The sequence below is a fragment of the Polyodon spathula genome, chromosome 3 (genome assembly GCF_017654505.1).
Source record: "Polyodon spathula isolate WHYD16114869_AA chromosome 3, ASM1765450v1, whole genome shotgun sequence".
In the NCBI taxonomy this organism is placed as follows: domain Eukaryota; kingdom Metazoa; phylum Chordata; class Actinopteri; order Acipenseriformes; family Polyodontidae; genus Polyodon; species Polyodon spathula.
This window is the reverse complement of record NC_054536.1, coordinates 62,495,555-62,515,827: the sequence shown is the minus strand read 5'-3', so window position 1 is coordinate 62,515,827 and position 20,273 is coordinate 62,495,555. Positions and strand designations below refer to the sequence as shown.

The window sequence follows — 20,273 nt, the reverse complement described above, 5'->3', positions numbered from 1 at the left end:
CATACAAATACACAAGCTTTCTGGAATTCAAAGCACAGGCTCTCACTTAGTTAACTACTTTCACAAGTGTACTGAGAACATCATGCAGTTCTGCTGACACATTTTTTATTGCCAGAATTTCCCAATGAATAAAACAATGCGTTGACTCACATTCTGAGGCAACTGCTTTCACTTACACAAACAACATCAGAATGACGCCCTGTCATTGCAGTGGCACCATCTGTGCAGATTCCAACACAAAATTTCCAATTCATGTCCAGTCACATATTCACTGAGAGCCTTAAACACTTCACCACTTGCAGTTTGCTTGGGGAGTTCGAGAGCACACCGTAATTCTTCATTCAAATCTCCCTCATGTTCAAAACGTACATATGCCAACAAAATTTCTAAACAGGGAATGTCTGGGGATTCGTTGAGATGTAGTGAAAAATATTTTGCCTTCTTTAGCCCATCAACGAGTTAATCTTCCATGTCTTGAGAAATGTCTTCAATTTTTCTAGCCACTGTGTTGTTTGAAAGAGGTACACAACTCGTCCTTTTGGCTGCAGTTTCTTGCAGCACTTATAACAGACAGCATTATCAATGCTTTATCTATTGAAAATGGCTTTTTGGTCTTATTGGCGTCAGATGGTCAGAGATACTTTTCTGTCCATTTTAAAGAAATTAGTTATGTACATCATGATATCTGTTATCATTTTTGGGGATTGTTCTTAAATATTTGCTGTTTTCATGAAACACGTGTTGAAGGTTTATAAATGAAAAAGACCAAAGCTGTTCTCCTCAGTTTCAGTTGTCTGCATCTATCGCCATCCATTTCACCCCTTTGATATACTTAACAGCTAATAAATACTGGTCCAACACAACTGTTTTTTTTTTTTTTTTTTTTTTTTTTTTTTTTTTTAAACAGCATTATTATAGCCTATATAATAAACCATCATGCAAAATGTTGGTTTACAATACAGCTGAAGAAAAAAAAATAGCATTAACTATCAATAATAGCATTAATTCACAGGGATGGGTGAAGTTTCTTAGTATATATTGGCAAATGAGGAAATGCCACATGAAAGGGATATCATTTTTCATACTTTGCAAATGGTTGTCAATAACTTCTTGTTGCTCTTGCCTGGTAATCTATTGAAGTATTTCATGAATAAGGCAAGAGCAACCACTAGGGGAGCTGTAATATTATGTGTGCCTTCAATGACAGATCAATTAGACCTTAAATCTCATCAGATGACAGGGTAAATTCCTTTCATTATCACAGAAGGTAAGACACACTGTCAGTAGCTACCAAATTAATCAAATAAAAAATAAGTTAACCATTCAACAGTCATTTGTGTAAACAGGTATTGTAATGAGGAAGAAGTAAACTCCCATTTTTAGATTTTTATGATTGGTGGGGATGTAACGGTAAACCATCAGAGGATTTGTACCTTTTTGCAGTTTTGCCCACATGCTTACATAAGGAAGGCAGATATAGCAGTCACAGATCATCAGATTTACATGGACAGATCATTGGAGATCACGGATGACTCATCGGGTCAGGTTTCTATGGTGGCATGGCAATTATTACATTATCAGGCAAGCCGAGTTATTTATGCGAAAAAAAAAAAAAAAAAAAAAAAAAAAAATACATTATAGGGCAGACAACAAAACAAAACCGAAAACAATTCCTTTAGCGAACTCAATCCTATTTAAACAGCAAACAGCCATCAGAATTTTGACAGGTATAAATGTATAAATAAATAAATAAATAAATAAATAAATAAATAAATAAATAAATAAAACAGCAAAAAACACACAGGTGGGTTGGGCTTTTCTTCCCCCTTTTTACTGTATAAATACTGATACCGCTACGAGAGCATTTCATTTACAACTTACTCTACATCCAGAAAGTGATGGGTGTAGTTAGCTACAGATCACATCAGGCTCTGCCTGCCACAATGAAATTTACAAACTGGTACTGTACACATGCCCTGGTGAGTAGTGTTTGACATTTTACTATCTGTTTTATCAACTACGAGAATTATGCTTCTCTCTGTATAATGAAAATGACTCAACGTTGGGTGAGGTTGGTATTTAACAGATGTCACAACTATTTGCTGTTTAGATCTCTGTGAATCGAATGTTAGGCATGCGTATATTTGACGTGATTCAATAATGCTGCTATAGCAACGGCATCACTTCGAGTTGCCTGTTAATAAAGCTGATACACATTGTAATGTTCTGAAAACTTAAAGGTGAATCTGATGAAGATATTCTAAATACATTCTTAAATGGGCTATGCTGTTTGTCAATGCTTTTCAACATGATACAGGTCGTATATCATTTATCCCATTAAAATGTTACATTTTTGTGGCGAGTATTAAGTACGGTATACGGGTTAGTTCAAAACTCTTTTTTTCCCTGAGTGACATTGTATGAAAGTGCTTATGCCAATTTAACTGACGTGTAAACTGAATGATTGTGATTAATGCCGTGAGTTTTATGAACAAATACTTTCAAGACTTGCACATTTGTAATAAATACCTTGACAGCAACTTCATTTTGAGCCACTGTTCCTTATTAGCTATTACGAATGAACCGTCATCTAAAAGACGCCAATGTTGTTGGTTTGGTGAAGCAGATCACATAGACACGCCGTACATCAGATGTAGTACTTTGTGACCTTGGCTAGAAACACACTAGAAGCACACATATAAAATTCCTGCGACACATATCACGTAGATATAGACACGTACGTACCTATAAGTACTGCACATGACCCCCGCACTTTCTTTGCATCATATCGAAACTCTGAACCCAATTAACCGTACTGGAGAAATTAAGTTGATATTACAGTACAACGATTCTGCCCCTTATGCAGTTGGTTCAGTTAGACAAAATAAAGTCTTTATGTATTTATGTATTTGTATGTATACTGCACATTGGTGAAACACAGCACATAACTTTTTGTTTTTACTGTAGGTCAGTGTTCTGCAGATTGGAAATGCCATATATTTAAATAGAGATAAAGTGCCTTCTCATTGAAATACATGGACTTTCAGAAAGTTGTTTTGGTTATGTGACAAAAAGACACATGGGATTCCATGTGTCTTGAAATAATCATCAGAACTGCTCATGTTTCAGCAAAAAAAAAAAAAAAAAAAAAAAAAGAAAAAAAAACTGGTAGTGATCCATCTAAATTAAATGTGATTATTTTTCTTATCAGTGTATGAAAAAAAAAGATGCCCCTCCCTACTAAAGTTTGCTTACAAATGAACTTGGTATGGCACACTTGGAATTTCACCTGCTAAGAGTGATTTGCTATCCAGATAACTTTTTACACAATTGAAATTTAGAGTACCTGTTGGTGCTTTTGTACTATATGTCTATGTGAGCTTTCAGGCTCTGGGGTTGTGATATTGCAATTCACACATGCTTTCATTCACACAAACAGGTACACTGTTGCAGTTCCCATTTGTAGAGAAGGCAGTTGCAAGCAGTTTCAAATTCGTGCCATTGAGTATTGCTAAATAATATGGTTCTTGTTTAAAATAAAACAAACAAGAAGTATGGCTTATGTTTTCCAAGAAATAACTGGAATTGTAATGTTTTGTTAAACAGAGTGTATGCTGTACTTCAGTTCAAAAAGGAACAAAATGTGTTCTAAAGGGAACTATAACATGGCAACTTCTTCATTTAATGATAACTAAAAAATACTACCAGTCTTCATTATTTGTTGTTAGATCCCCAAATGCCAAACATGCAACTCACATTGATGCTAACAATACAACCATTTAATATAATATGTGCAGTACAGTACAGTAGTTAAAGGCTGTTGAAGAGTAAACCCTTTGAAAAATGTGAATTATACAAACACTTCCCCTAATAACATTAGAACACATTTAAAGTTATATTTGTTATATAGTGATATTGGATAGATAGTGTGCATTACCTTCAATGTGTAGTTGGCCCTGGCAGTTGAAGCCAGGCATGGAGACATCTCTCAGTATTGTGGTAAAGACTGTTCATGGTTTTGATAGAACATGGTTCTCTAAGGTGGTAATGCAGACCATTCTTTATTAAAGGTCTAAATGTGCAGGTCTTCTCCCAATGTAATGACCTAAATTGTGCTTTTGTGTGACTTTTATTCAAGTCACTGGTCCGCAGACCAAGAAATCTTATTTCAATTAACTTGCATTTCTACGGAGGGTTATCCATAGCCATTTAATCCATTTTATGACCACCTGAAGGACTGAGTAATGCATTTTAGATATTTCATTTAAAGGTCCAGATAAGCTGGAACTCATTTTGAGATATGACTAAATGTATTTTAGATATCTTAAAATGATTTAGAGATTTAATTAAATATTTGAAAATATCTCAAAATGATAATTTGGCTTGCCATAAAGGACTGGTACACATTTGTCAACATGATGTGGAAATTATGAATGTCTTCTCTGACGGTATTTCAACATATATGGCAATACATCATACATAACAGGCTTATCCAGGTCCTTCAAATCTGTATATTTATAATTGTGATGACCTTTGTCATAAAGCTCTGGGTATTTTTTCAACGGCAAGTATTTTTTTTTTCTCCATTATTCTGGAGACCTGCACCCTTCTGGACAATGTGCATTTAAGCTGTTCTCTGATTGGTTAATTCCCTAGTTGTCGCACGACAAATTGCAAATAATATGTATTTATTTTGTGTAACTCCAGTGTCGCCTGTCATGTCTTCTATGGTGTAAAAGATAATTATCAGAAGTATAGGTTCTATTCATTTTGTTACATCACTGCACAGTTTGCATTACTTCCAGTGCGTAGAGGCCTTAACTCTTGTCACTGTACATTTAAAGCTATTAGGAAATAATTTCACAGTTATTTTAACCCATTGTGGCATGTTTGCAATTACTCCAAATATACAATGTGGTGTGCTTCTCATTTATCGGGTATATAAAATTATATATAAATATATAAAAGTTATTAGAGGTTCAGAGAAATTGTGCCACCCTGTAATATGTTTTTTAAAAGAACACACTGATTATGACAAACCAATACAATATGTACATTTCATCAAACATTATGAGGTCGCTATGATTTAAAGATTAGCTGCTTGGTTGCTTCACTACCTTCTGCTTGTGCATCATCTCTTTTCTGATGCTAGGCATGACCCAAATGATTGTTTAATCTGCTTATTGTACAGTATATTAGAAGATTTGCTTGCAGGAGGCCTGTTTTACATGTGTAATTCTGCCTTTGAAATGAGGTATATCAAACAAATACCACATGGATCTGAAATCAGTTTAAAACTTTGTTGGTTATGTAGTTTCTAACACAGAAAGAGCCATAATCCATTAGAATGCCAGCCCTCCCAAGCAGAAGAAAGCTTGGTTAAGGGAGATAATGCCTTTCCCAAGGGTCCTGAGATCTAAAGGGTACAGTCACTCGGGAAGTGGGGATTACAACTGGGTAGGGAAGCCCAAACACTGTGGTTAGCTTGCCATGGGCGCAATTTTAGAAATGGATACTTCCACAGAGGCAGTATTTCTGGTAGTTGTTATGTCTACACAGTACAAAAAAATAGTTGAAGAGCCCTTTTTAGAGATTTCAAAAGCTGTAATTACAGTTGATTCATAAAGTGTACTGCCAAAAGCTGTCCTTTTTGGTTGCTACATAGCATCATCACAACATTAAGCAACATTAAGGTTAAAAGTTTGAAAATTTGAATAAATTTTCCTTGATTTCACCACATGGATTATTCTATTGGTAAGCTTTAACTAAATAGTTAAGCTCAGTGGTCCAGATAAGGTTTTGGGTCTGGGAGTAACTTACCCTCTAATTTTAGCACAGAGTGTAAAATGCAACATTACCTTGAAGTCAGGAGTAATCTTGATAAATACTGTACAATCTTTAATGGCAGTGGGGTAAGCATTAAAAAAGAGCCTTCCACTTTGAACTTTACAACCATGCATGTGTTCAACAAGGTTCTTCATTGGCTTTGCGCATTCTTTTTTCAGGGTATCACACTGACTATGCAAATTAATTGTTACTTATATTTTAATATTAAATTCTTAAACTCAGTGAACATGTTAACTGCAATATAAAGCCATACAGATACATAAAATGAGGAAATGCATGAATACATTATAAAACAGTTAGTTTAATGTTATAGGCACCTTTTTTTCAGTGGTTATCTGTGACAATAATGCCAGTTGTATTTGTAGCTGGACTGGGGTGTTTACACTTCAATCTGTGTAGCTTCAAATTTTTCTTATTCTTACTGTGATTGGCTGCAAAGACAATTGGGCTAGCCAAAGACTGGATAATGTTTGTTGGGTTGTTTTTTCATGTAGTTTCCTAGTAACTGAAGACATTGTATTCTGGGAATATAGTTGTTTGTGGAAGTTTTAGGGAAGGTGGGAGAGGAGGCGAACAAGCTGCGCAGCAAAATTGCTATGCAAATTTTTATGTATTTAATTTTAATTATTTCAGTACACAGCTTTTCTGGACCATTGGTTATCACACTTTACAGTTTTGCTTATCTCTAGAGAACTGATTGTCCAGTTGTCACAAATCTTGCTAAGGACCATCTTTACATAAAAATATAATATTTGGGTATATGTAGGCTGTTTGTCCTTCAGTTCAAACAACCTTTCTTTGCGTTCCCTTAGAATTTTGTCTATCAATTGAATATGCTTTGCTTTTTCAGTTGAAAATAAAACATTCCAAGAACCTTCTTTATAAAACTGCTTGCATATGAATAATCAAATAAGCTGGTGTGGTCCTAAGGTTGATGAAAGGTGCAGAACTGGAAGGTATTGTGGTCTTAGACAACATCATACAAAAGTATATATTTAAAGTTAGTATTGGGAAGCCTAGCTCTGCAAGGTAACATTTGTTTGTTTTATTTTTGCACAGAAGCTCTAAAAGTGTATTATTATTATTATTGGTCTTTAACCTCTCTGCGTTTCCACAGTGTTAATCACAAATTCTAACTTACAGTAAATATTAAAGCTTTGGATATTAGAAAATCATGTCGGTCTAATTGAATACAATAGTTCATATGTATTTAAAAGCCTTTCCTTTGTTTTCCCTTTTCTTTCTTTTTATAGTTGTTTGCTGTTACGTTTACATGGGCTGTCCATGAGATACCTGCCCCAACATATCAGCACTGGGATCCGGTAACATCTCACTCTTTTACCTGTGACAAATGCCCTCCTGGTACTTTTGTTCAACATCACTGCAATGCAAATAGAAAGACAGTGTGCTCGCCCTGTCCAGCGCATCACTATTCAGAGAACTGGCATTGGGATGAAGAGTGCCAGTACTGCACTGTGGTGTGCAAGGAGAAGCAGAACTTTCAACATGAGTGCAACAGCACACACAACCGGTTGTGCAAATGCATTGAGGGCTATCATCTTGAAATTGAATTCTGTATAAAACACAGTTCCTGTCGCTCTGGATATGGTGTAAAGAAGCCAGGTGTGTATTTAATCATCCTTACAAATCTGTGAATCAAATGTTTACACAAAGAAAGAAAATATGTTTTTAGATGGATTTTTGAGGAGTAAATCCCCTGAAAACATTAGAAAAGCTGCTGTTTACCATGCACCCAAATGTAGTCTTTCACACATCTACTAACAAAGCATCTCAACAAAAAAATGTTTGTCTCCTACAACATCCTACTTGCTGTTAAATCTATCTATTATATATATATATATATATATATATATATATATATATATATATATATATATATATATATATATATATATTTAGAATTTAGAATCTTAATTCTTAAAAAATAATAACTTATTCTTTTATAAAATATGATACAAAGAACTCTAAAAGGACACTTTTGAAGATTCTATAAGTAAATTAAAAATTCTAAGACTTTCATTTAAACTGAGTTTAGTTTTGGAAAAGCGGGTCCGGTTCAGTAACTGGTTCGTATCACAAACCGTTTCCCAGCCATCGTTTCCCAAGACATGAGCTATGATAGCTAGTCTGAAAAGACAGCAAAAGATCTGTCTGGTAACATTACCAGCTTCATGTGATGACACTGTAATGAGAAAAACATTTGGCAATAAAGTTAGAACCGAACAAAGTGCTTTTGAGAACAGCTACAGCCAGCTAAAAAAAAAAACCAAAAATGTATGACCATAATATAGATATTTTATTTAACATCATGTACTCAATTTCAGTTCCAATGGACTAGATAGCAAATCAATATACTGTTATACAGATCCGTAAAATGCTTGTTATGGAAAATTATATATACTGTACATTCATGTTTTGTATTAAAATTTGTATTTATATTAAAAATATAGAATGTTTTGGATAAAAGTATGTAAAAGACAAGGGTGTGCTCTAAGTACTGTCATTCAACCACTGCAAACACATGATCATACACAAATGAATTCATCAGGCCAACTGTTACTGCGTGGGACCATTTTATTTGATCAGCTTCTCAAAGTTTATATATCCTGTTTATAAAAGAGTAGCTAATGTCTAGTTGAAACTAGTCACAGCTGAACTAGTCGCTCGCCATGACATGTAAAGTTGTAGTTCATTCTGGCATTTGACAGTGGTCAATATCACTCCAGTGGTATATATATATATATATATATATATGCAATATATATGAGGTTCAAGTAGAAAAGTATTCTATAATTAATAAAATAACAATTGTAAAATTCACGACTTTGTTACAGGGATCAAAGGTAATCTTCAGACTGTTCTAGAGATCGTACGTCATCATGTAGAACTCTTCATTACAAAAAGTATAAGCTGAGACGATGTACTTCATTCGTAAGTAAGTTTAGGTTACGACTTACTGACCTGTTCGGAATTAGATTCCTTCATTGAGACTTAATTTTAAGTTTAACAAATAAGTTTTTAGAAAAGTTTACACGAAAAATAGTGCTCTCATTGGATTCCGTGTGACTAACCAAATAAAGTTAGAAAGGTCTTGGCGGTAATATAGTAACGGAATAAACATAAGACCAAAGGGTGCTCACGTGGAGTAGCGATGTTTTACCATAAACTTGTTTGCAGTTTTGCGTAACGACAAGGCAAAATGTTTTTCAACCTTTAACAGAAAACGCGTCTTACCACTTCGTTGTGTGGTCTTGTCTTTTGTAGTTTAACGAACACAGACTAAGTCCACAAAAAGTCCTCGAGTTTGTTAAAGGTGCAAAAACAACGTTTCTTTTGTCAAAAACTGCAAACCAAATGTACGGTAAAACATCGCTAATGACCTTTAGTCTTCTGTGAGTCTCGCCATGACATGTAAAGTTGTAGTTCAATCTCACTCCAGTGGTCTAGCTGCAATCAGACCATGTGACCTACAGCAAAGGTACCAGAAATTATAGTTTGTATTTGAAACGTATGTCTATTATAAAACCAAAATATTCATAGCACATAAAAGGGAGACCAGTAAATATTAGTAAAGCTAATAAGAGGTAAGAATGTAGCACTCTTCACCTTTGGAGAGCTCGGTTTAAATCCAGATCAAGTTGCATGTGAAATATTGTTGATGGGATCAGCTAAGCCCTCATACCACTAAATTCAGAAAAAAAGAACATAGAAAAGTAGTAATTTTTTTGTTTGAAATTTGCTTCAGGTACATCAGAAGATGACACTGTTTGTGAGAGGTGCCCCGAGGGCTACTACTCAAATGAACTTTCAGCTACAAAACCCTGCATTAAACACACAAACTGTGCTGAACTAGGGTTGAGAACATCTTATCCAGGAACTGCAACATGTGACGCGGTGTGTGACACGAATGAGAAAGACTCATCATTTCAATGCTTTCATAATCAGCTTGTATGCTACACAGGTAAACCATTACCAATCATGTTCATGTTGTTTTCAAAATGGGGGGGGGGGGGGGGGGGGGGGGGGGGGGAGTACCCTAGACTAACTATTTTAAAAGTATTCCAAACACTGGCTGGAATTTACCTTAACTTAACTCAGTCCAGTTCAGAACAAAATGTATTTAGACAGCATTGTAACAATGAAAAGCAGTACAATTAGGTATTTATAGGGGTGTGCCGATACTCAAATGGCCCAAGTAATTACCTTTAAGAAGTATTTATCAGCAGGTATTCAATAAATCCATTTTGATTTCAAAACAAAAAAAAACTGACCTTGCATCAGCTTTGCAGTTGAGTACCAATCAATCACAGTTAACTTCTGCATTGAGTTTTAAAAGCCGATTGGAGTCGAATTTTCCTCTCATCCTGGGCGCTAAAGTTTTTACTGCCATACTGTCTTACCAAGGCTGTAAACTCGCAATGAAAATATGTTGCAAAATTTGCAAATGCAAATGATTCGTCATGTAAACGTGATTGTTCCTTAAACCTACCTCTGTAGCTAGGTTTCTTTGTCAAGTTTAATAATTATCTCATGCACAGGACTACGGTCCTACATTTCACTGCAGAGTTGATGTATTTCAAAGGAAAGTCAAATAGCAATTTATTGCACCTTAGACAATGACAGCCAACAGGTAGCATAGTGTAGGTGCGTAGATCACCAACAGTTAATAAATCTTAGACATATACTAGAGCCACACACTGAATACTATTAAATATGACAGCAAAAAAGCCAAGTTTATGCAAATATATAGTCATTTATTTTATACTGAAGCACAGGCCAAAAGTACTAACATACAGTGTAGAAGTGAAAAAGTGCAAATGATTCGGTCAATTCAAGGTCATCCTCAGTGCTTACAGGTGAAGAACACCCATGAATTTTAAACCTTCCACTGAATTAGGATAATGTTAAACATGTGCAAAAGGAGGGTGGATGTCACTGTTCAATTAATGAGAAGCTAATTGTACTACGACCAATATAATACATACATATTGTGGCAGGGCAAAACCCTAAAATGTAAAGAGCGTGTGTGGAAATGTAAGGTTGGCAAGGATGGGGTTAAATCTGTCTTTGCCAGTAATCACAGGTGTGGCCATTCCCCATTTAGGTAACTGAGTACTAATTGGGGAGTGGCCACATGTATAAAAAGGAGAGTAAGTCCTTTGTTCAGGGGCTTGTGTACATTGTTGATCTATAGTTGATTGTTGTGCTTTGTGTATAAACTCTTTATTTTGGCCCTTGAGCCTTGTTGATTTCGTTCCAGTTAAATAAAGTGCAACAGCACTTTAACAGCAGTTGGCAGGGACAGATTTAACCCCATGCCTGCCAACCTTTCATTCCCACACACACTCTTTACATTGTAGGGCTTTCGTACATATATTCTCATTGAGATAACTGAACTAATATCAGCAAGTCAATGGAGATGCGTATATTAGGACACATATCACGTTAGTTATAATAGAAACCACGACAATCCAAGTTCTCCATTAACTCCTCAGGTTGTACCAATCCAAGATAGAAAATCCATTTGGATTCACTGTAACAATTTACGGTCAAGGTCCTCGCCTCTACAAGCTTGAGTTATATTTTTGTATGGTGCAAAATTTAAGTAATGAAAAAAGGAAATACAAACCAAAGAACTTGAACTTTTAACATGGGCATCAGATATCAATTTCACATTATGATAATAAATAAAAATAACTGTATATATATATTTTAATTCGTACTTATGGTTGCTCATTTTTGTTAGCTAACATTCTGTGTTCGAAGCAAAGCAAACCATTTTAATTACTCTCACAAATCCTGACTAATTTAATTACCGTTTGACTGGCGCAGGACTGCCGGTGGTAGCTGCTACCTTATTGTCTTCAGATGGTTCATCAACAGTTTTCTACTGTTTAGACAAATTAGGGTGACCAAAACAAATAGCTATTTTTTAAATTATGTTTTCCTTTCCCCTACCACTGTCAGGCCATACTTCACTCAGTGTTCCGTCACGTTGCGTGTCCTTTTGGACTGTAAAGTGTAAAGCTGTGTGCATTGTCCAATCAGAAGAGTTCAAGGTTGAACCTCTCACGAATGACAGTAAATAGCCCAATGACAAACAGAAATTTGAAATGCGCGCTTTGGCAGACAGCAAGCATGTTATTGGTCAGTTGTGAGTGGCGGTTCATGTGTATGCTAATTGAAAGTGGTACTGATTGAAGTGTATTGAGGCCACCAAAAAAACATGCCAGATGCCATTGGTCTTACAACAGTATGTTAAGTACCTCCAGTACCTGTATAGTTGGTAGCAAAAACACAGTACATGTTTTTAGTCCTATAGTGGTAGTGGTCTGAGGGAAAATCCTTATACAGAAAGGTTGTGCCAAGTTTGGGAAAAATCATTTTTGTTCATTGAAGATATCTTTGTTTTGTATTTAGATATTACACTCTGTGAGGAGGTCATGTTCCAGTTTATAGCATCTCAAGGTTTACCTGCGTATCAGCTGGATATGTTAATGGACAGTTTGCCAGGCCAGAAAGTGGATGGCAGAAATATAGAAATGGTCAAAAAGATATGCAACCCCAAGCAACAGACTATTCGTCTGTTAAAACTGTGGATGCACCAAAACAAAGACCAGGACAAAATCTACAGCCTTATTCAAAGTGAGTATTATCAACCAACTTGTACCTTTATATTAGAGCCTTTTTTTTTAAACGGTATAGTCAAACAAAACTCATGCAATAGTATAGCTAATCTTATTGTGATATATATTGTAACAGATGTAGCAGGACAGGGGGCCTGCAAATCGTAAGGATGTTTGTTTTATGGCAGGGATGGGGTTAAAAAGCCTCCCTGCCAAGCTAATTGTTTAATTTAATTGTTTAATTATCACCTGCACCTGGCAATTATTAAAAATTATAGCCAGGTGCAGGATATAAATGGGAAGCAGTCAGTCTGCTCAGGGCTGCTGCTGTGTGGAGGGCCTGGTTGATGGTGTTTTCAACCGTTATGTGGCAGGTACCGTGTAAAAGTATTTTTTGGAGTTTAATAAGTTTTTGTTTCAGCTGGTAAACAGCTTAGCTGTCTGGTTTCATTAGAGTAGGTTCCTGATGAATGTTTAGTTAGTGCTCCAAATAGGAGCTAGGTGTTTGTTTTGTTTATTTCATTTTGTTTATTAAGTGTGCGTCAGTGCTGTTCCTTTTAATCCTGTGTGTTGGGTCATGACTTTTGAAGGGAAAAAAAGCCATGTGAGCCTTTGTGTTGAGTCTCCATTTCACATAATATTATATATACAGGATGATTAGAAAGTATGTTTATATAGATAGTAGCTTTATTTACACTGCGGCCCTTACTAAAAAAAATGTTGTATTGCACTTAGTCTCACAAACTGAACACCTTGTCCTGTTTAACAACCAGCCTAGACCAGCTCACATTTTTTAGTTATTTAAACTCGTCCAAGAAAAACAAATTTGACTTGGCTCTTATAAAATCTTATCTAACTGAGGTTTGAAAGCACAGAAATCCAGGAGGTATACTATGTAAGGTGTGTCTGAGCTGAACACACCTGCCAGAAATATATATAATAATCACACACTGGGTGATTAAAAAATAAGCTTATCACATCAACGCACCATATCTCAAATGGTAGGGCATAGGAAGGTGACATTGCAAACAGTTGCTAAGGCATAACTGCCACAGTTATTAATTTTTGTAACTAGTGGCCTTTACTAGTCAGGTGGCAGATAGAAATTTCCAGGCTGTATTCTGCCATTGTTCAGTAGGGATTGGCTTGGTGGTGAGAATTGAAGACCAGTACATGGCCTATAGTGGCATTTCAAAGGTATGTGTGTGTACATACATAATTACAAATAAAGTACACCTGACATCCTGTTCATCATTTGTAATTGCTTAGAATACTTTCTTGCCATAGTGTTTACCTAGTCTTTTTATCAACATTCTGTCTTGATGCAGTAGTTAAGAAAAACTAAAGTTGTATGTGTTGTAAATGTTATACTGTATATTAAGGTTTTAGTTGTCATATGTATCTGAACCACCAAGGTATTGTTAACAAACTACTGAAGTTGGTGTACTGTAGGTGGCTTAGTGAGTTGTTTTAAGACTTCAAATTATATTTCAATTTGCTATCTTGTCATAAATCCTGCAAATTCCCTAGTTAAACCATATTTATTATATCTTTCTTCCATATAGACATGAATCAATGTGAAAGAGCTGTTTCCAGGTGCCCGGGCTTTAAGAACTTGACATTGGACAATGTTAATGTGGTGAAGGAAAGTTTGCCAGGGAACAAGGTGAAGGAAGAGCATATCAGATGGATTGTGAAAACCTGTGATCCCAAGCAGCATATTCCCCAGCTCCTGAGTTTGTGGAAGGCACAGAATGCAGACCAAGATACTGCAAATGCACTTTCTCAAAGCGTTAAGAAACTCGGATTACAGAAATTGCCAAGAAAGCCTCTGCAAAGCCTTAGGAGAATCGCAAACATTTTCAACAGTTCTCCAATACACAGAATTTACCAGAAAACGTTTTTGGAAATTATTCAGGGGAGTAAGTGTTTAAAAGCCAAATCCCTTAATGAATAGACAAAGATTTATTTTTCTTAACTTTTCACTTATTTCTTATTAGTGTTTTTTATAGCCACTAGTCAGCTCCCTCCACGTCCATGGTAATGATTTTTCCTGTGTGATTCCTTTTTATAGAAGAGCCCTTTTTACATTGAACCCTACCAAGTAGATTTGATACCAAATGTGTTAGCTTCTGGGAGAGTTTAGTGTAAATGGACCACTACTGTGCCTGCTTCTAATCCATGTAAGGTTATTTTTTAACTCTAAACTTTTATTTTTGAAAGTGATCATAAAATCTTATTACCAGATCCAAACACAAGGTTATGATCACTGATGTCTTAGAAACATGCAGTTGCTTCCATTATGTTTCTACAGGATTATTGCATCGCCCTGTTTACAAGCATTTTTTTTTTTTTATTTATTTTTTTATTTTATTGGCTTTGGCAGCTATTAAGTCAGAATCCACTCGATGTACACCTGTGTCCTTTACACTGGTATATTTTGAGTGTTTTGAAGAAAGTACCATAGAACTACACACACACACACAAAAAAAAAAATTGCCAACCTACGCCAAAAACCCACATTCAAGACTTCTGGTGTTCGTTCAAAGTAAAATGTAGAGTGTCTTATGCTATTGTGTAGCATCAAATGTTTTTTTTTTTTTTTTTTTTTTTTAAATGGAGATTTTCCCTTTTTTGGGTCAGGTTTCTTATGGGATAAGGCATAAGGTCTTTCTTGCCAAAAACAATGAGTACTTTGCAGATGTTACTTTGCTTATTATTACTTGTTTTATGGAAGGTATATTTCTATGATTTGCCATAAATTAATTAGTACAGACCTGACCATTAAAGTGTAAAATTATAATTTAGCTGTGTGTTTTATGAAATATATTGGAAGAGATATACAAAACATGTATTTGCATTATTTGTTTAGCTTCTGGTTTTTAATTTTAGATACTTCCTCAAAGTAGGGTGTTTATTAGAATCATAGGGTTATCTGCTATGCATAAGGCTAATTAAATACTGTATTGGTAGTTATTAAAAGCTGTAGTCCCTTATTCTTTGAAAACTAAAAATGACTAACTTGATTTTCATATGTTTTTAAAGTACTAAGCGACAATCTTTGAATAACCTGCATTTTTGTATTGCTCAAGATTTAAAACGGCTGCATTTGGGGTATAGTGGATCATAAATCAGTTTCTGTAAGTTCTGTAAGATTTGGACACGAATAATTGAAAATGATGTCATAATACCTGAAATGCCAGACAATTCTTTTAACCATGTTTGTTATCAGTAAATGTTGATTGTCCATCTATCTGTAACTGCTTAATCCTATAGAGGGTTGCGGTGAGCCAGTGCCTAACCCTGCAGACATAGGGCGCAAGGCAGAACTACACCCTGGCCAGTCCATTGCAGGGCAACTAAGGTGCAATACAGAGAGGCCAATCCACCTAGCCAGCATGCCTTTGGAGTGTGGGAGGGAACCGGACTATCTGGAGAACATGCAAACTCCACACAGACAGACCCCTGAGATCAGAATTGAACCAAGGACCCAGAAGCTGTGAGGCAGCAGCGCTACCACCGTGCTGCTCCAATGTTGGTTATGTTATTTATTAATTAGATTTCTGTTTACAAAGTCATACATTGTATATTAGCATCATTCTTGATCGGCAGATGTTTTACAAGTTGTTTTGTATTGTGACCCTTTAAGAAAAATAAATGGGTTGTGTTTGTGAGATTGTATGTGATTTGTATCTCAATTTCTATTCACTTAAATGTATTAATATTTACATATAACCAAACAACTGGAAAGTTATATGTGACCTCACAGAAAAGTAATGAGAAAATATTTATCGGAACGATTTCTTAGCTATTATCAAAACACATCATTCAACCTGCAGCTGTCGATCATTCGCATCTCAGTGGCCCATAAAATCTTGCAGATTCTGCTGTAAATAAATGGTTATGGAAACTACTGTGCAAGGACTAAAAAACTACAGTGAAATAAGGAATTTGACATCAAATTCTTAAATGGGTTGTGAAATATAGTTGATACAAATATTATTCCTCTGAAAAAAACTGAAATTTGTTTTAAATTGTGCAGTAACTGAGTAACAAACCCAAAGAGAATCTTGTATTTTCAGATGACACAGGGGTAAGATTTAAAAAGGGTGAACCACACACTTGCATCAATGGTTGTTAAAGCATAGAACAAAACAAACAAAATTGGCACCTGAATTTGATTTCTGACCGAGACCCTGACGAATGAAGGGCATGATGGGTACTTACAAAAAAATCTCTTTCAGGTCTTGCTACAGGAGCACACTAATACTATTCTGACACCATTACCCCTGTTTAAAGAACATGTATGTGCCCATTGAATTGCAAATATAGATTTTTAATTATCAGGTCTTCAGAAATAAGAACACGAAGGTTGCAAACAAGAGGAGGCTATTTGGCCCGTCTTGCTTGTTTGGTTGTTAGTAGCTTATTGATGCCAGACATTCATCAAGCAGCTTCAACAACAGACTCCCACAATTAGATGTGTAAAAAAAGTGCCTCCTATTTTCTATTCTGAAAACCTGTTTATCTAATCTCCACTTGTGATCCCTGGACCTTGTTTCTTTTTTCAGGTTGAAAAAGTCCCTTGAATCAACATGTCTTTTAGAATTTAGAAAATTTGAATCAATCAAACAATGTGATTTTGCATTATTTCTATGCTATTGGAGTAAAAACAGTACAATCAAGATTGCAGAGTTAGATTTAGCAGTAGGGATTTTTTTTTTTTTTATCTTGGTGTTATATAAACAAAACATGAATGGACACCATTTAGAAGGAGGAAGTTGAATAAAAGCCATGTTGTTTTAATCTCTGGTATTCTACTGATACTGGTAAGCCAAATGTAACATATTTTTGTGATCTGGTCCAAGGGCAAATTTTATTTTTTTCAATAGCCTCTGTGTGTATTTCTTTTAATTTGGTCAGGAAAGTTTTTCATTGTATGGGGTACTGTAGGCAAATGTTAACCAAGAAAAAAAAACTAATTGATGGCGGTTTACCATATTGAAGATTTTAGTAAACAACATGATAAGTACAATTAAAGAAGTTGTCCTGCTATAAACCAGATAATCACATAATTTATTGCATGTTACTTAAAATAAAAATGATTTGGTGAGACATTGGTTACCTTCAATTGTCTGTCATGTCTACTAGATTTATTTTTTTTTCTTTTTGGGAATTATTGCATTCCAATGCTGACATCTGATAACAATTAATCAATACTTTCACCAATGAAATTTTCATATATTTTAATAAACAGAAATAAAATGGTTGTATTTTTTTCTAACTGACATCTAAATTAAATTGCAGTCACAGGCGTAGCCCTAAATGAGGCAGACACATGTGAAAATGACTCTTATGTTAGTAAATTGTTAATATCACAGACCAGCGACAGCGAGTGGGAGAAGTACAGCGTGGAAAAGTACAGAGCACTTTCGAAGCAGTTTGAAAGCAGGTTGACGGCTGCAGAAGAAACTAAACTTCAAAAAAAAAAACCCTCAACATGGTCTTCAAGCCAGTAATCTGTGACACCTGCTTGATGTGGGAAATCCGAGAAAACCCAGCGGAGCTAAACCAAGTGTGCGTAAAGTGCCGCACGATCCAGGATTTGCATAAACTAGTAAGCATGCTAGAAATGGAGCTGGAGGAAGTGAGACAGCAACAGGATCTTGAGGAACTGGCACACCCACAATTCATGGAAGTCTGCATCACCCCTAACAGACTGAAAGCCACCAGGGAGATAGAAGGTCAGAACAGCTGGGTTCAGGTAGGCAGAAGCAGGCAAAAAAAGAAACTTCGTCAAACACCACCAGAAATCAAAACAACCAACAGATTTGAGTCACTTCAGAATGGTGATGAGCAGAACCAACAACAAGAGAATGAAAGGAACAACATCCAGGACCCTATTGACAGTGGTGACAAGACAGTAAAAAGAAGGGAGGTCATGATTGTTGGGGACTCCATATTGAGAAACACAGCAAGTTCAGTTCGCAGTTTGGACCCCCTTACTACAACAGTGTGCTGCCTTCCGGGAGCCTCGGTCAAGCACATCACTGAGAACGTGGACAGGCTCCTAGAACGAACAGGAGACGACCCGGTAGTAGTCGTCCACATCGGTACAAACAACATTGGAAGAGACAGACCAAAATCCCTGCAAAACAAATTCAGAGAGCTAGGAAGGAAATTAAAAGAGAAAACCAAAACTGTGGTATTTTCTGGTATACTACCCGCACCTTGCAAAGGACCATATGGACAGCTGGAAATAATAAATCAAAACGAATGGTTGAAGACGTGGTGCACACGGGAAGGCTTCACCTATCTTGATCATTGGACCACTTTCTACAACGAGGACTATCTGTATAGACGGGATGGACTGCATTTAAATAACAAGGGAACTAGTCTACTTGGAGAAAAGATCCTCGAGCAGGTTCGGAAGCATTTAAACTAGAAAGGAAGGGGGGAGAAATCAACAAAAAAACAGAAGGGAGACCGCATCAAAACAAGAACAACAACTCAGGTAAGACAACCATTAAATGTATTTATCTAAATGCTAGAAGTATCAGAAACAAAATTCTAGAACTTGAAGCTACTGCACTAACAGGTAACTATGATGTGATAGGTGTTACAGAAACGTGGTTATCTGAGAGTGATGGGGACGAATATAATATTTGTGGGTATACACTGTATAGGAAAGACAGGCAGGACAGAAGAGGAGGAGGGGTAGCGCTATACATAAGAAACAGTCTTGAAGCCCAGGTGTTAAACCTGGACAAAGAAAATAAAACCGAATCAATATGGGTCAGAATAACAGACAAAAATTCAAAAGGCATAATAATAGGAGCATGCTATAGACCGCCAGATTCAGACGGTGAGCACAATAATCTGTTATACAATGACATTAGAAATGTGTGTAGCAAAGGAGAAGCCATACTAATGGGGGATTTCAACTTCCCCCAAATAAAATGGGAAAACCCGGTGGGTAGCGCGAAGGATGAAATAGAAATGGTGGAAATGACAAATGACTGCTTCCTAACACAATTTGTCAAGGCACCGACTAGAGGGGAGGCATGCCTTGATTTAGTCTTTTCAAATAACGAAGATAGAATAACTAAAACAGAGGTCAGAGAACCACTGGCAAACTCAGACCACAACATGGTCTCATTTGAAGTGTTTTTTAAATCCTCAAAAGTAAAGACTAAAGCTAAGGTTTACAATTTTAGAAAAGCAAACTATGAAGGTATGAAACAGAGACTAACAGAAGTAGATTGGAGTAAAATAGAGAAAACACCCACAGAAGAAGGATGGTTGTTCTTCAAAAATGTAGTACTAGAGGCGCAAAACAATTATATCCCTAAAGTAGACAAATCTAAATGTAAAACTAAATTGCCAAAATGGTTTAATAGATCAATTAAAAAAAATATTCAGCGAAAAAAGGCACTTTACAGAGCATTAAAAAAGGACCAAAAAGAAAGTACACAGAAAGAGTACACAGAACTGCAAATGCAAGTCAAAAAGGAAGTTAGAAAGGCCAAGAGAGAAATAGAAATGAACATTGCTAAGGGAGCTAAAACCAATTCCAAAATGTTTTTCCAATATTACAACAGCAAGAGAACATTCAAAGAGGAGATTAAATGTTTAAGAGATACAAATGGCAAAATCATAGAGGAAGAAAAAAAAATAGCAAATATATTAAATGATTATTTTTCACAAGTTTTTACAAAGGAAGATACTGACAACATGCCCCACATGTCATCCAGTTCCTATCCAGTTTTAAATAACTTT

General features: G+C 35.8%; 1 protein-coding gene across 1 annotated transcript; it reads left to right on the top strand.

The window, feature by feature from the left end:
* Window positions 1–1,869: 1,869 nt before the first annotated feature.
* Window positions 1,870–16,325, top strand: LOC121313283 (tumor necrosis factor receptor superfamily member 11B-like). Its single transcript, XM_041245656.1, has 5 exons — window positions 1,870–1,979; window positions 7,101–7,470; window positions 9,614–9,829; window positions 12,289–12,513; window positions 14,060–16,325. Exons 1-5 carry the CDS (start codon window positions 1,899–1,901, stop codon window positions 14,449–14,451), a joined length of 1,284 nt encoding a protein of 427 aa, XP_041101590.1. The 5' UTR covers window positions 1,870–1,898; the 3' UTR covers window positions 14,452–16,325.
* The last annotated feature ends 3,948 nt before the right edge of the window (window positions 16,326–20,273 follow it).